General features: G+C 46.2%; 1 protein-coding gene across 1 annotated transcript in view; it reads left to right on the forward strand.

The window, feature by feature from the left end:
* NPHS1 (NPHS1 adhesion molecule, nephrin) overlaps window positions 1-16,503 on the forward strand; it is a 61,242-nt gene that overhangs the window by 34,626 nt on the left and 10,113 nt on the right. Inside the window, exons 11-22 of the mRNA XM_061596873.1 lie at window positions 230-371; window positions 505-629; window positions 1,678-1,849; window positions 3,091-3,220; window positions 3,866-4,038; window positions 5,379-5,519; window positions 6,482-6,622; window positions 7,412-7,533; window positions 9,681-9,852; window positions 11,479-11,635; window positions 15,974-16,125; window positions 16,264-16,375. Of these exons, the coding sequence (XP_061452857.1) occupies window positions 230-371; window positions 505-629; window positions 1,678-1,849; window positions 3,091-3,220; window positions 3,866-4,038; window positions 5,379-5,519; window positions 6,482-6,622; window positions 7,412-7,533; window positions 9,681-9,852; window positions 11,479-11,635; window positions 15,974-16,125; window positions 16,264-16,375 (1,739 nt within the window). The remainder of the gene's footprint in view (window positions 1-229; window positions 372-504; window positions 630-1,677; window positions 1,850-3,090; window positions 3,221-3,865; window positions 4,039-5,378; window positions 5,520-6,481; window positions 6,623-7,411; window positions 7,534-9,680; window positions 9,853-11,478; window positions 11,636-15,973; window positions 16,126-16,263; window positions 16,376-16,503) is intronic.

Below are 16,503 nucleotides of genomic sequence, written 5' to 3' on the forward strand. Positions count from 1 at the left end.
AGAGCATTTCCCTTGCATGCAGAAGGTCCCCAGCATCTCCAAGTAGGCTTGGAAATAGCCGCGGTCTGAAACCCTGGAGAACCGCTGCCAGTCAGTGTAGGCAATACTGAGCTAGATGGACCAATGGGTCTGACTCAGTATATGCTCCCCGTGTGAGATTTTCGGGCCCTGGGCTGTGGGGTGCTTTCTTCCTTCAGGTGAGTGAGTGAGGGCTGCTTTCTTCCTTCAGGCAACTCACGGCGGGATGATCACCGTGTCTAATCTGACATACACAGCACACCGGGAGGACAATGGATTGTCTCTGATCTGCGAAGCTTTCAATGAAGCCATCCTGTATGCCAAGAGCGCTACTGTGACCCTCCGAGTACAGTGTGAGCATGAGGGTGGGAGGACGAGGATTGTGTAGGCACGATGGCAGCAGTAGTCTGTGACACATTTTGATCCTCCTCCAGCTAATATTTATTGCATCCTTCTCTGCCTTGCTCTTTTGTCATTGCTGTTCAGATCCACCTCAGAAAATCTGGATGGATGTGCCACCACCAGAAACATGCTTTCGAGCTGGCACCGAAGTCAAGCTCACCTGTTTTGCCAGCGGCGGGAACCCTCTGCCTCGTCTCGAATGGTTCAAGGTGCCTCTGCACTGCAATCTCCAGGGCCGGCCTTACCATTGGGCGCTCCATTCTGGGCAATCTTCTGGGAACCTCACAGCAGCGATTGTATTGTTGGGTGGTAAAAGTTGAAAGTTGGCAGAGCACTGAATGTAAAATTTATCTTTAGTACCATAGGCTAGTTTTGATGCACACATGTGCCTCCCTATCTTCCATCCTGATGAGCAAAAGGCATGATCAGAGTTCAAGGACACATTACAGCCCAGCAAAAACATTCCAGGAAATTGTGAACCAGGGGTGGTGACGGGTGCGGTCCAGGGGGAGAAGGTGTGGATGGGGAGGGATGGTCACCTGGGGAGAGTTTCCAGGGCCATCTAGAAAGGCCTGGAGGCTGCATTTGTCCCCTGGGCTTGAGGATCCCCCCTCCTGCATTAGACAAAGTGAGGTGACCATCGCAAACGGCAGATGCTGGCGGGCCGTAGTAGCAGCCCCCTGGCTCTTCTTCCTAAGCCCCCTTGGCTAGTCCTTTCTATTAGAGCTGTGTCAGCTAGATTGGCCTATCCTCCCCCCCCCCCGAGACTAACCTGCTGTCTCGGATGTACTGGAGGGCGCCATCCTGTCACTACTATTTTGATGTAAGATTCAGCCCCCAGGTGGTCAGCTGGGTTCTGCATGTGGAATTGAGAGGGGACACCATCTTGCCCTTCACCTCAGGTGGCAGAAGGACTTGGACTTGTCCCAGCAACCTCCTCCTTTCTTTTGCTTTGCCCCAATTCAATGCAAGAGTGCCTCTCCAAACAGCAATAATACAGTAACGTTGGGGAAGCATCGCAGAACAACTCATCTAGCAGAATGATGTCTGTCGAGTGCAGTATAAATCTGCCACTAATGCATGATTATTGCATCAGCGACATGTTGCGGAATACACCTGCAACCCATCACCCGTCTGGAAGGGCCCTGTGAGGATTTCTTAGTTCCAATCCTGTTGGGGGCCGGCATCAAAGATCTGAAGCAGGTTGCTGCCTCTCCGCTACTTTCCCCCCCTCAACAATCTGGATTATTTCTACAGGAGACCAAGATAGTGAGGGACGGAATAACACCAGGCTCATCTGGGAATATCGTTTCCAAGGAGTTGCTCTTGACCACTACTGCCAGCGACAACATGGCTACATACCGTTGCACGGCCACCGGAAGCTCGAGAACCTCAGCACTCACCGCAAAGACTCGTCTGCATGTTCAGTGTAAGCCTCAATACATGCACACACGTGCACATTCTTCCAGCCTTGATCTGAATGGAGGGTGTGTCTGAGGACTAAGTGAGAAAAGAACGGGATACTGAAGAGAAAACTTTCTTTCTTTCTTTCTTTCTTTCTTTCTTTCTTTCTTTCTTTCTTTCTTTCTTTCTTTCTTTCTTTCTTACTTACTTACTTACTTACTTTCGGCTGATGTTATCAATATATTTAGGGCATTCTTATCGTGCCTTTCAGCCAAAAAGGCTATGTCAGAGTGGCTTGCAAAAATCAGTACTAAGATGGCCCCTACCCTCAGGTTCACAGTCTAAAAATTCACGACACATGAGGAAAAATGAACAGGAGGGAGGAAGTAAAAGCTAGCTCAAGCATAAGTTCTTCAAGTTACCGTTCTTATAATGCAGTTATGTAGATTCTGGCTGTCTTGTCCTTGATGAAGGAGCAGCCCCTCCCTGGAAGCACTCTGTCCACCACTCCCACAGATCTGATCGAGGAGCCAAGCAGGTGACAATGTCTATGGAAGATGGACAGGGCGGCTCCTGCCACACAGTTCTTCCATCAGACTGCTGACTTGATAGCAGTTAGCAATTTAGAATCATCAGAAGGATGGATCTGTTCTGGAGTCTTCCTTGGCTGAAGAGTAGGGATGGGTGAGAATTTGGATTCAGTTCGTATTTCAGGCTGAATCTATTAAATCCATGCTTTCCAAAACAATATGAGAAGAGGAATACAACCATCCTTTGAAATTTGCACTTATTTGAATTTTGCAATGCAGATCGCCAAGCAAACAATATTTACAAAAATGCATATATTAGGGAAAAGTGTGCATAAAAATGAATATATACATCGGTCCATTTAGCTCAGTGTTGTTAACACTGACTGGCAGCAGCTCTCCAGGGTTTCAGGCAGGAGTCGGTCCCAGCCCTACCAGGAGATTCCAGGGATTTAACCGGGGAGCTTTTGCATGCAAAGCATGTGGTCTGCCACTGAGCTATGGCTGTTCCCAATAGCTCAGTTCAGAATACCTGAATACAGAACGAATACTGCCTCCCCAATTCATTTGTTTTGAACGACAATTCCCATCATGGCCACATTGGCTGGGGTTGTCGGGAGTTGTAGTCCAAGACATCTGGAGGTTTGGGGAGGCTGATGTGGAGGGCAGAGTTGGGAGGTGGCACTGAACCTTGAAACTTCCCAGTCTGCCATTTCCTTACCATTCTTTCTTTCCACAGTTGCACCCCTAAGTGCCGAAATTACGGTGACGGCCAAGGAGGTGAAACGTGGCCAGTCGGTGACGCTTCACTGCAAATCGGGCAGCAGCAGCCCTCCTGCCAGCCTCACCTGGCTGAAAGATGGGAAAAAGTAAGAGGATGCACCTTCCCAATGTCACCTGCTGTTCTCTGTAGGTCCTTGCCTATTTCTGCCTGGGCCAGCCCAAGACATTGTAGAACCTGTAGTGGAAAATCTAAGCGGTGCCTCCTTTCCTCTCTCCAATTCCCCGGGAGTGGCTTAGTGCTGAGCCAGAACAAAAGTGATGTGGACAGTCAAGTCTCCCTAGCATGTATTCCCATGTATATTGGGACATGAATCTCCCCACAATGTCCCAGGGTGCTTCCAGACCACCTGATCATTGACCATTCATCCTGATTTCCATGGGAGAGCCAGTGTATGTAGTGCTTAGGGTGTTGGACTAGGACTCTGGGAAACCAGTTCAAATCTCCACTCAGCCATGAAGCTCACGGGGTGACCTTGGGCCACTCACCGTCTCTCAGCCTAACCTACCTCACAGGGTTGTTGTGAGGATAAAATGGGGAAAGGGGAAGAACCATGTATGCCAACTTGAGCTACTTGGAGGAAAGGCGGGTTGTAAATGCAATCCACAACTACACTCATTTGTGTGCAGGGAGACCTGGTAATATATGCAGAGGGCTTTGGCCACCCCAAAGCTCTACATAAGCATTAATGCTGCTGCTGCTGCTGCTACTGTTGTTATTGCTTCTTTTTCAGGTTGAATGCAACTGACCTAGGGCAGAAGAAAGCAGAGTATGGGGGTTTTTCCACTTCGGGAAAGGTGACTCTGGTGGTGTCATCTGCAGATCATGGGATGAGGGTGGAATGCCATGCATATAGTTCTGTCCTCTCTGAAGGTGTGAACACCTTCTACCAGCTCACTGTCCTATGTAAGTAAAAAAGTAAGGATGGGGAAGAAATTTGGTTTGGTTCACGCTTAATGGTGATCCTATCTAATTTGCACTTTCCAAAACAATATGCTGAGCCAAAATGCAGCCATCTTTCAAAATTCATGCTTCTCCAAATTTTGCAATTCAGTTCTCCAACCAAGTAATGTGTACAAAAATGCACATATTAGGGTAAAATGTGTGTAAGAATGCATATACTATTGAAAATAACATTAAAATCCATTATGCATGGGGAAATGGCTTGCAAAAATGTGTATAAGGCAAATTTGCATAAATGGATATGTTAGGCAAAACTGTATAGAATGTGTGTATTTGGAGAAATCACACCTAAATTCTGATGGATTCTCATGAGCGCTTAAAAAAAATTACAAAGTGATGTGGAAATGTAGAAAACTGAACAAAATTGGGAAAAATGAGAAATGGAGGGGACATGAAACTGACAGATCTGCGCATCCCTAGTAAGAAGATTTCTCCAGGAGCGTAGCACAGATCTATCTAGTCTAGCCAACCAGAAGTCCTGAATCCTCTTCTCACAGTCTGTGGGAAGCCCACAACTAGACCCTGAGTGCAAATGCACTCTCCCCTCCTGCGGTTGCCAGCAACTGGTATTTAGAAGCATATTGTCTCCAACAGTGGAGGTAGAACATATTCATCAAGTTTAATACTTTCCAGAAATAATTGAAGACATTTTTGTTCTGCCAGTGGATGAATGGGTCTCTGCCATGGATATCTTGTTTTGTTTTAAATGTATTTGCTATTGTGTGTGTGTATGTTTAAATGTTTTTGAGGTTTTATTGTACATTGCCTACAGACGCTTGTGTAGAATGTTAATAAATAATAAATAAATAAATAAATAAATAAATAAATAAGCCTTTGATAGCCTTATCCTCCTTGTCTAATCTTTTAAAGCCATCCAAATTGGTGGCCATCACTGCCTCTCGTTGGAGCAAATTCCATAGTCCAGCCTTTCCCAGCCTTTGGGTCCCCAGATGTTGGCCAGCATGGCCAATGGTCAGGAATGATGGGGGTTGTAGTCCAGAAATATCTGGGGACCCAAAGATTGGGAAAGGCTGCCATAGTCTAATTACGCTGTGTGAAGGAATACTTTCTTTTGTTTGTCCTGAATCTCCCAACATTCAGCTTCAATGGATATCCCCAAGGTCTAATATTATGAGAGAGATATTTTTTTCTCTGTCCACATTCTTCATGCCATGGATAATTTTATACACTTCTGTCCTGTCTTGGGCTGCATGGAGTGGGATGGGGCCCAGCCGGGAAGCCTCTATCCCTCAGAGAGTCTTTTATCCCTCTGCTTTATACAGTTTCCCCGGAGTTCTCCTCTGAGCAGCCCCTTGTGGTGCAAGCAGTGGAGCACGGAGCTGTCCGCCTGCCCCTGCTGGTGTCTGCCAGCCCTCCTGTGATCACCTATCACTGGAGCTTCCTTGGTGAGGTACTCTTGACAGGTGGGTCCCACAACATTCTTTGGGTAAGGTCCCAAGCGCTGGATCTGGGCTGCCGTATGGTGAGGGATTTTTGGTGCTCGTTGCGGTTATTCCGTGTGCATGACTTTCTACAATGAACAACAAAACAGGTTCTCGCCCCAAGGAGCTTTCAATCAAAGGGCCCAACTAGATGGGTGTCTTTGCATTTAATATGCACATTTATTATTTTAAAAATGCAAATGACATCCACTTGGTGAGCTGTGATAATTAGTTAGCTTGCTGCCAGTCAAGAGGAGGAGTTAAAGCATTTTCTTCTCCTGCTGCAGTCCTAAGGAAAATCCTACCTCTGATGCTTCTATTTTCATTGCCTAATACAGGGGTGGGGTACCTGTGGCCCCCCTGATGTTTTTGGTCTACAACTCCCTTCATCCCAGGCCATGCCACCTGAGGCTGGTGGAAGATGGAGACCAACAACAACTGGAGAGCCATAGATTCCTCACTCTGGGCTAACATGTCTCCTGAAGCCATTAGAGCCTTAGTATGCATGGCAAGGAATCCTACAGGGCTTCAGCCCCCGGTAGGGAAAAACAAAATACTGTGGAGCAGGTTAAATTGTGGATAATAGCAGGATGGGCCAGCTTTCCCCCTTTTTCCCTCTCTTTTGTTGCTCACCTGTTTATTTATTTATTTTATTTATTTATTTCATTTTTATACCGCCCCATAGCCGAAGCTCTCTGGGCGGTTCACAACATCAAAATATCAACATACAATTTAAAAACCACACATTAATCAATTTAAAACATAACTCATTAAATTTCCAAAAAACCTATACTAAACTAAAATACTAAAATACTAAAAATACTAAAATGCTAAATACTACAATACTAAAATGCTAAAATGCTAAAATGCTAGAATGCCTGTTCCTAGCCCTTGCTTGTCTGCAGTGCTTGCCTTAAGACTGATTGCCTCCGTATCCACCTTAGAGGGCGCCCCACGGTACCACCTGCGGGATGGTGGCTCTCTGGAGATCTGGAATGTGACTCGAGCTGATGCTGGCAAATACAAGATCTACTGTGAGAACCCAGAAGGCCACAATGAAACGGCCATCTTGCTGGATGTGCAGTGTGAGTATCAGATGGAAAAAGAGTCTATCCTTTTCTCTGTTCTGTAATTATAGCCCTGGCATGCCCTCCTTTGCTGTTCCTTGTTCTTGGTGTTACACAGAGATGTGAAGGCCTGGGGGGGGGGAAATGAAAAATTAGTTAAACTGTTTCCCCAGTTTTCCCATTTTTCCTGGAACAATTTGGGAAAAAAGGCTTTCCCCCAGTTTTTTGTTTTTGTTTTTCCCAGGCCTTCACATCTCTAGTGTGGCAGCACACAACCTCTCCAGGCTGGCCCGTGTTTAGCATCATACTCACTTTTGGGACTGGTCCTACATCTCCTCCCCCCTCCCTCATCCTTCTGGTGATATAACATAAGATGGACGAACCTGTCAATTGTAGTTTCTCTCAGCTTCTCATTTTCTAGTCTTAAGTTCCATTTACCGCATCAGTTTGCAATTTTTTAAAAAAAGTAATCCTTACAAAAATGTTTCAGCTGTTTAGTGTGCCTTTTTTCTAATATACACATTTTGTGTGCAGTCTTAGCTAATAGGCACATCTTTGCAAGCAATTTCCCCTAATATACTGCACTTTTGTATATCATTTTTAATTAACATTCGTGCACGCTTTCCTGTAATATGCACTTTTTTTCCGTGAGGAAATGAATTGCAAAATTTGGAGAAGTACGCATTTTGAAGGATGGCTATGTTTCGGATTATGGAAAGTGCAAACTAGGTAGGGTTGCATTAATAAGTGAACCAAATTGAAATTCTCCCTTATCATTAGCATGCCACATACTTTTCCAATGAATAGATTCGCCATCCATCCGCAGCATTGGTGACCCAACCTATGTGGACCTGGGAGGCGCTGCTGAGATTGTGTGTGAGGCTGATGCCAACCCTACACCCACAACCATGTTCCAGTGGAGGTGGCTGGTAAGGTGCTGAGCTAGACCAGAATAGGACCTCAGGCTGAGATCAGGGGAAGACTTCCTGTTTGCTTTGGGGCTCAGTTCAAAATGCTGCTTCCATCATAATCATAATGATCATAATCTTTGTTACCAGTAGATCCCAGGGCAGGTCACAACAATGTAGCCATTAAAGGATGAGTGGGAAACCTGTAGCCCTCCAGATGTTGCAAGACTACTGTTCTCATCACCCCACCATTAGGCATACTGGCTAGGGCTGATGGGAGTTGGAGTCCAACAATATCTGGAAGGCCACAGGTTCTTCATCTTTCCAGCTTGAGGGCCACATTTTCCCCCAGGGGTAATCCTCCAGGGGCTGCATGCTAGTGGTGGGTGGGCCCAGAGCCAAAGGGCGGGGTAGTAGATATCACATGAACCTTTGTATGGAAGGTTACATTCCAGCCATTCAAAAGCCACATCTCTCCATTCTCCATCAAGAGAATGATGGAGACATTATCACGGCAAGCAAGAGACATTATCACAGTTCAATGACACATTCTGGGCAGACAAGAGCACTCAAGGAAGGTTTGGAGCAGGGCTGGTGAAAGGTGTGGCCTGGAAAGAGTCCCAAGGGCAGATGGAGAGGCCTGGAGGGCCGCATTTGGTCTGCGGGCCAGAGGCTCCCCTCTCCTGCTCTACACAGCTTAGGACCAGTTTGCCTTAAGGCGGGGTGAGGAACTAGATGTGGCAGTTAAGAACATAAGAAGAACCTGCTGGATCAGGCCAGTGGCCCATCTAGTCCAGCATCCTGTTCTCACAGTGGCCAACCAGGTGCCTGGGGGAAGCCCGCAAGCAGGACCTGAGTGCAAGAATATTCTCCCCTCCTGAGGCTTCCAGCAACTGATTTTCAGAAACATAATGCCTCTGACTAGGGTGGCAGAGCACAGCCATCATGGCTAGTAGCCATTGATAGCCCTGTCCTCCATGAATTTGTCTAATCTTCTTTTAAAGCCATCCAAGCTGGTGGCCATTACTGTGTCTTGTGGGAGCAAATTCCATAGTTTAACTATGCACTGAGTAAAGAAGTACTTCATTTTGTCTGCCCTGAATCTTCCAACAAGATGGACCAGATCCTTGTCTTTACCTGCCCCATGGTTCAACTTTGAGATATGAACAGGGCTGGCCACCTGTCAATAACCTGATGTCACAATGGCATCAGGTGACCCATTTTCTATTGCCCATGTGGGTAAAGGCACTGTGCTTTGCAGGTGCCAACAATCTGCTGATTGACAGCACTTGCAAAGCGTAGGCCTTGGCAGGTGCTGATGTCTAGCTGATTGTTGGTGCTTGCAAAGCCTTGTGCCTCCTCGACTGCATTGGGGAGTTCCCCATTGGGAATACCCTACTGTGGCAGATCCTGGTGGGGCTTGCTATAAGTATTGATCAATTGATCAGTGCGGACAGCAAGCCCCCTTGGCTGCACTAGGGTCCATGGCTGAATGCAATAAATCAAAATTGTAATCATGTTCACAGGAGGGTTCATTGTCAGTGAGCCCTGCTTGCAAAGGAAGAATCAAGAGCTCACTTCAAGGTTCTGATTGTTCCTTTGGAGCCACATCCTTACCAGTGACGCAGGTGGGGATGGTTTGAGGGAAACAGCCTTGTGGGCTAAATTAGGACCCTTGCCACCCTGGGCTCCTGCTGGGGTGGGATATAAAACAATCAGTCAATCTATGGATCTGTAATAGTCTTTGTTTCCCCCAAAGAATCCTGGGAACTGTAATTTAAGGGTGCTGAGAATGGTTAGGAGACCCCTATTCCCCTCACAGAGATACAATTGCCAGGGAAAGGGGGACTGATTGTTAAACCACACTGGGGATCGTAGCTCTCTGAAGGGGGTCTCCTCTCAGCACCCTTAACAAACTACAGTTCCTAGGATACTTTGGGAGAAGGCTGACTGGCATAATACTGCTTTAAATTTATAGTGCTGATGGGGCCTGATTCCTTCATCCATCCTTACCTTCTCTCCTGGCTATGTTAACAGCAACTTAATATTTGTCTTTGGTGGCCTCTGCTGGCCCGAGGGGGAAAGTGCAATCCTGTTCCAGTTGCTGATCATGTGAAATCCCACCTAGTACTAAGAGCAGATCCCTCTTATCTTTCTATTGTACACAGAGTGATTTGGAGCGTAGCCTGGAAGAGCTGGGGATTGAACTGAGATCGGAAGGGCTGGTGGGGCGACTACGAATCCAGGAGTCACAGCGAGCCCATGCTGGACTCTATGAGTGTCAGGTTGACAATGGAATCTCCCCAGCAGCAAGGAGCAGTGCCCGCTTGATTGTGCGATGTAAGTGTCCTCCTGGATGCCCCCCAGTGCTTAACCCTTGCCTAATCACCCATTCCCCTGCAGTACATCTCTGGGCCCCATGATTATTTTATACCAATTGTATATAGTGAGATATAAAGATTTTGAGATATATAATACTTGCAGCTTGCAAGCATTAATGGAACAGTAACAGCGCAATCCATTTAAAACAAATGGCTAACATCCTAACAATAGCAGCATTGAAAAACCAACTTTGGTTGCATCTCTAAACCAAACAGCAGAAGCATCTCTAAGCCAAACAGGTTTTTTTAAAATAATCTTTCTGACACTTGGGGAGGAAGGGGTTAACCAAGTCTTCTGAGAGTAGGAGTGCCAAACCTAGGGTGCCACCATTCAGAAGGCCCTGTCCTGGATACTCACAAAACCGATCTCAAATTGTGGTGGGATATGCCACCATCTAGGCACCAGGAAGCAAAGGGGCAAAGTAATTCACTCTATTTGTGGAAGGAGGCATTTTTCTGAATATTCTTGAGGGGGAGAGGGGGAATTCTTCACAATTTCAGCTCATTTTATGTTAAATAAAACTCTAATGTTAGATCATACTGGTGGATGGAGGAAGAAATGGATTAAGAGAGGAAGACTGGAAGGCCAAGCCCATCACTTCCTTCAACAATATTAAAATAACAACAAACAATATTAAAACTGGATCCACAGTTGTACCCAAAATTCACGTAAGGTGAAATCAGCGAGCCCATTTCATGGAATATTCTCCAGGGGAGGATTGAAATCCTCCCAATAGTTCAGGAGGAGCTTTGGGTGGGGTGATCAAATATTTGTCAATTTTTTTTCCTGAGAAGTTTTAGCTTACCTCAATTGTAGACATTCTCCGGATTCTAAGCATCCTGAGCATCTTTGAGTATCATCATTATAAAATCTTTTCTATTCTGGCTGACTTTTGGGAGCCAGGGTTGATCAGGCAGGCTGGACTTTTTATGCATTTAACAAATTGTATAGACTGCTTAATCAAAAAGAAAACATCCCCAAGGATTTACATAAAATAGTGTAAAATATTTACCAAGAAAACTGCAGATACAATCAACAATATTTATTTATTGAATTTATATCCCACCCTTCTTCCCAGAAGGAGCCCATTTAAAAACCAATACATGTAATAAAATTACATAATGCATAATGAAATCGAGTTGTACCCAACCAAGGTTCTACTCAGAGTAAATCCATTGAAAAGAATGGGCCAAAGTAGGTCAATTGATTTCAATGGGTCTACTCTTGAGTGTGACTAACATGGGAAGACTCTTTTGTGCCGACAGGCCTATGCATCTGTTTAAAATGTCTTTTGAGTAGCCAGTGATTGTAACGATTGTTCTCTATTGTTTTTAAATGTTTTTATGTTGCTGTATACCATTCTGATGTTTTGTGAGAGGGTGATATAGACATACTTTTCTGAATGAATGAATGAAATTTACATAGTAAAATTTAATTTGATTGTTGAGATCAAGAATAATTCAGTACTGTGCTTCTGAAGTTTTGGCTGAAATTCTGGAGGTTGTTCCAAATTTGCACTGTCTACTCACAGGCTGTGCAGATATGACAATATTCTCATGATACATTTACCTACTCTTACCCCAGTCCCACCAGAGATCATCAAGGGCCCTGGACTGAGAAAAGTGGCGGCTTCAGGAGATGGGAGAAGCCGGGCCGCACTCCAGTGCCGTGCTCAAGGGGTTCCCAACATCCGCTTCAGCTGGGCGAAGAATGGTGTCTCCCTTGACCTTCAGAGCCCCAGGTGAGAATTCTCACCTGAAAAGGTATCTGAGTAGAGAGCCTTATATTGAACAGGAGTGGCTCATCTGGTGGAGCAAAACCCCAACAATGGCCTCCCAGCAGTAGCATTGCTGCTGCGTGCTGGGAAGGTGAGAGATGAGACAGCAGCAATGTCTTGGCTGTACAGAGGCACCGGTGGGAGTGCCATATTGACCCTCCTGGGGCATCTGTACAGCCCTAATTTTGCTGCCACCTCTCCCCTCCTGCTACTCAGTAGCAATGTAGCCATCAGAAGGGTATTGTTGTGGCTCTGCCCCCCTGCCAATGAGCCATTCCTGATACCCGAAAGACCATCTTACCCTTTATATACCCAGTTGATCACTGCACTCTGCAGGAGAGGGCCTGCTGCAAATGCCATCTTATCAGGAGGCCCGTTCCGCACAACATAGGAAGCAGACCTTTAGTGTTGTGGCACCTACCCTTTGGAATTTCTTCCCCTTAAATATTAGACAGGCATCATCTCTGTTACCTTTTGGTGCCTATTGAAGACTTTCCTCTTTCAACAAGCCTTTTAAGTGGAGACCTGCATCTGTGTTAGAATTGATTTTTAAGATGTTTTTAAAGGTTGAAAGATGTTTTGTTTTAAGATGTTTTTAAAGATGTTTTGTTTTGATGTTTTAAAGTCTTTTGTTTTTAAGATGTTTTAGAGTGTTTTCAGTGTTTTTTGCATGCTGCCCTGGGCTCCTTCTGGGAGGAAGGGTGGGATAATTAACCAACCAACCAACAAAAGCAAGCAAACAAACAAACTGATATGGGGGAAAGCTCATGTCCTGTTATGCTCATGTCCTGCTTGTGAGGGCTTTCCATTGTCAACTGTTTGGTCACTGGGAGAATAGGATGCTAGACGACATGGGCCTTTGGTTTCTATCCAGCAGGACCCGTCTCATAACCCTCTGCTCTTTAATGTCTGAAACTGTAAGACTTAGAGCATCTGGGTCCTACACCCTCATCTCCCAATTCCCTCCCAGTTACATTTTGGTTACTACCCCAATAACACTGGTATCTGCAGGAGCCTTATGTCCGAGTTGCATGCGATGGAGTTTGAAAACTCAAATATAGTTTGCTTTCATTGATGTTGCAGTGGTAAGCCCCAACCATCACGAGATGGTCACCAGCTTGGATGGCTTTCAAAGATTAGACGAATTTGTGGAGGATAAAGCTATCAATGGCTACTAGTCCTTGTTGGCTATGCTCTGCCTCCATAGTCGGAGGCAGTATGCTTCCAAATACAGTTGCTGGAAACTGCAAGAGCGGAGAGTGCTCAGTGCACTCAGGTCCTGCTTGTGGGTATCCTGTGGGCAACTGGTTGGCCAGTGTGAGAACAGGATGCTGGACTAAATGGGCCTGATCCAGCAAGCTCTTCTTATGTTCATATTTGAACAGGAGTACTTGCATAAATGAACATAAATGGGCTCCTGCTGGGAGGAAGGGCGGGATATAAATCCAATAAATAAATAAATAATAAATAAATAAACACACTTGCTGAAATTGCCTTGATCCTGCATGCCTCTGTTGCCTCCCCTTTCCCCCTACTCCAAGATAAGCGCTTCTGCCTTTGGGCTGGGGAAGAGGAAGGAGGTGGCAGATGCTCTCAAGCTTTCCTGAGCATTTGCAGAGAATCCTTCCACTGGCTCTAACCCTTCCAGGCCAAGCAACCTCTGCAACCTGAGTTGCTTTTACCTTAGGGCAGGGATGGTGAAAACCTGTGGCCCTCCAGGTGTTGTTGGACTCCCATCAGACCCAGCCAGCATGGCCAGTGGTCACAGATGATTGGACCTGTAGTCCAGCAACATCTGCAAGACTACGAGCTCCCTATCCCTGTCTTAGGGCAGAGAAAGCAGAGAAAGCAAATAATGGGAATCATAATATTTAAAAATGTTCCTTTTTATTTGGATTCAGTTGCAGCTTGAATTTATGCTGGCATGGCTCTTCCAACCGAAGCCAATAAAAGCCTGGAAAAAGGTTTGGTGGACATCTGGAAGTGGCCCATTTCTCCTTCAATCTGGAAAAATGGAAAATGCAACTCGCATTCCCTGTGTTGATTTGCAAAGCAGAAGGGGGGTGGAGTAGCTTAATGTGTCTAATTTGTTCCAGCTAAATGTCAGCCATAACCCATAAATAGTAGGAAGCATGTATGAAATTAAAAATAACCAGGATGCTTATTGGTAACTTCATGTTTTATATATATATATATAAAAACTGAAACATTTAAATTTCAGTGGATTGCATTCTTAACCCTTAAAGCAGCTTTTTATCCTGCTTCTGGGGTCTTTAAAGGCAGAAACATACATAGTGAGGGCAATGTGGACCACTCAGCCCAATGCTTCCTTTGTTATTTGTTTCTTTATTTATCATTGCATTTATATCCTGCCTTTCCTCCATGGAGCTCAAGGTGGCGTACATGTTTCTCCTCTCTATGTTTTATCCTCACAACAACCCTGTGAGGTAGGTTAGGCTGAGAGAGAGTGACTGGCCCAAGGCCACCCATTGAGCTTCATGGCCGAGTGGGGATTTGAACCCTAGTCTCCCAGGTCCCAGTCCAACACTCTAACCATTTCGCCACATTGCTTATGGATGGATGGAGAACCTCAGGTTCTGGGGGCCAAATGTGGCCCTGCAGGCCTCTTTATCTGGCCCTCAGGACTCTTCCCAGCCCACATCCCTCACTGGCCTTGTATGTGTCCTCCTTGACTGTTTTTGCCTGGCTGGCATGTCCTTAAATTCTGATAACGCTTCTAGCTTGTCTGGATGGAGGACAGAAAGGAGTGTGCAAGTGTGTGTAGAAACTTGCCCACTGTACAAAAGCAAAATTCATATTTCTTGCTCCACCTATGTTTCCCTCTGGCCTCACCCACCACTGGTATGTGGCCCCTGGAAGGTTGCCCAGAAAGGAATGTGGCCCTTGGGCTGAAAAATGTTCCCCATCCATCACTGTGCCAATGTGAGGAGGGGGCATATTCAGGGAAGAATCAGTATGTAGGCTTGGGTGTCTCTCCTGCTTCTGCCCTGTAAATACCCTCAAGGCCTCTTAAAGTATCCCCTCCTCCAGCCAGGCTCCAACACTATGAGAAGCATGGCTCTGGGGAACAATGGATAGTGGGGTGTCAAGGGAGGGTTGTGGGCAGCTGTCTGAGGTCAGGGCCAGCCCAGCCCTACTGTTGGACAGAGTGAGGGAAGTGCCTTAGGCAGCAGATGCTGATGGATGATAGAGGCAACAGCAGTAGCAGCCTTCAACTGTTCCTTCTGTGCCACCCAGCCATTCCCCTCTATTGCCCCTGGTGTGGAGGGCACTCTCCCATCACCACTGTTGGCCTGCCTGTCCAGATGTCTTCCGTACATGGAATGGAGATGGGGCACCATTTTGTCCTTTAACTCAGGCAGCAAGGTTTCTTGGGCCTGCCCTGCCTGAGGTGAGCTGGAAACCTGAAACCAGGAGCCTTGGACTGAAGAGCACGTTAGGCTCCAACAACAAGCTAGGAGGTAGGATTGAGGAGCACATCAGGAGTCAGGAACAAGAGATAGCTGACAATACAGGAACATGTCAAAGCTTAGGAGGAACTTCCTGCCCAAGCAAAGCTTGCCTGGAACAGGAAGCCCTCTTATAGTCATTCGGGGGATCCAGAGGCCAGCTAGGGTGGGCGGAGTCAGTCCAGGGCCTGAGGGTACTGGGTCTGAGAAGCTGCCACCTGCATCTCAAAGGCTCACCACATGGGGGAGCTGCACACAGATCCAGCAGTTCCTGACATGGGTGAGGGGGCGTTTACATGGGAGACTCTGCAGGTACAGAGAGATAGATCAATCTTTGGAGCTTGCTGGGAATCTTTCTCCTCTCCAGCAGAAACCCTTGGGACTTTTTTGATTGCATTATTGAATCATCTGTAATGACAGTTGGTAAATTAATGATTGATCACTTTGTTGCATTATAGTTTGCATTGAGCTTCTGCCTTTGATGGGAGGAGTGGGCTGTTTATGTTTATATTGTGACGCATGAATCTGAACATAAGAAGAACCCTGCTAGATCAGACCAAAGACTCATCTAGCCCAGGGTCCTGTTCGCACAGTGCCCATGGGAAGCCCGCAAGCAGGACCCAGTGCAACAGCCCTTTCCCCACTTGTGACCCTCAGCAACTGGCAATCAGAGGCAAATTGCCTCCGGCAGGGGAGGGAAAGCATAATCTTTGTGGGAAGCAGTCACTGAAAGCCTTATCCTCCATGGAAGATCTGGAAAGATCATTGATCTGTAGGAGTCTGCCTTGCTAGCTGTACTTCTTTTCTGACTTAATTGCTTGGCCTTTCCCAGGTATACCGTGCTTTCTGAATATGAAGGGTCCCTCCACACCAGCACATTAACCATTGCCAATGTGAGCGCCGTTCTTGACTATGCCACCTTCACCTGCATAGCCAGCAATGAACTGGGCACAGATACTCTTGACATCCAGCTGCTTAGTACCAGTAAGGACAAATGGACGGCTGGGATCTGAGCTGTTACATTTGGATGTGTATCAGTTGAATATGAGGGGCAAAGAGTACCATTCTTTTTTTTTTTTTAAAGTTCTTTAACCAGCCTTTGATTGATCTCTTTCTCACCAGGCCGCCCTGACCCACCAACAGGGCTAAAGGTTGTTGGTGTGGCCCACAACTGGCTGGCTTTGGAGTGGACCCCTGGCTTTGATGGAGGGCTTCAACAAAGCTTTCGTGTCAGGTAGGAGTCATTAGACAAAAATCAGCAACCATAAAGACAAATGGGAACCAGTGTGTTTGTTTTTTAAAACCAGCGTACTTATTTGAAACAGTTTAAAATAGGGAGCTCTGGGAAGTGGTTTGGTGAGG

This window comes from Rhineura floridana, chromosome 15 (assembly GCF_030035675.1).
Source record: "Rhineura floridana isolate rRhiFlo1 chromosome 15, rRhiFlo1.hap2, whole genome shotgun sequence".
Lineage (NCBI taxonomy): Eukaryota > Metazoa > Chordata > Lepidosauria > Squamata > Rhineuridae > Rhineura > Rhineura floridana.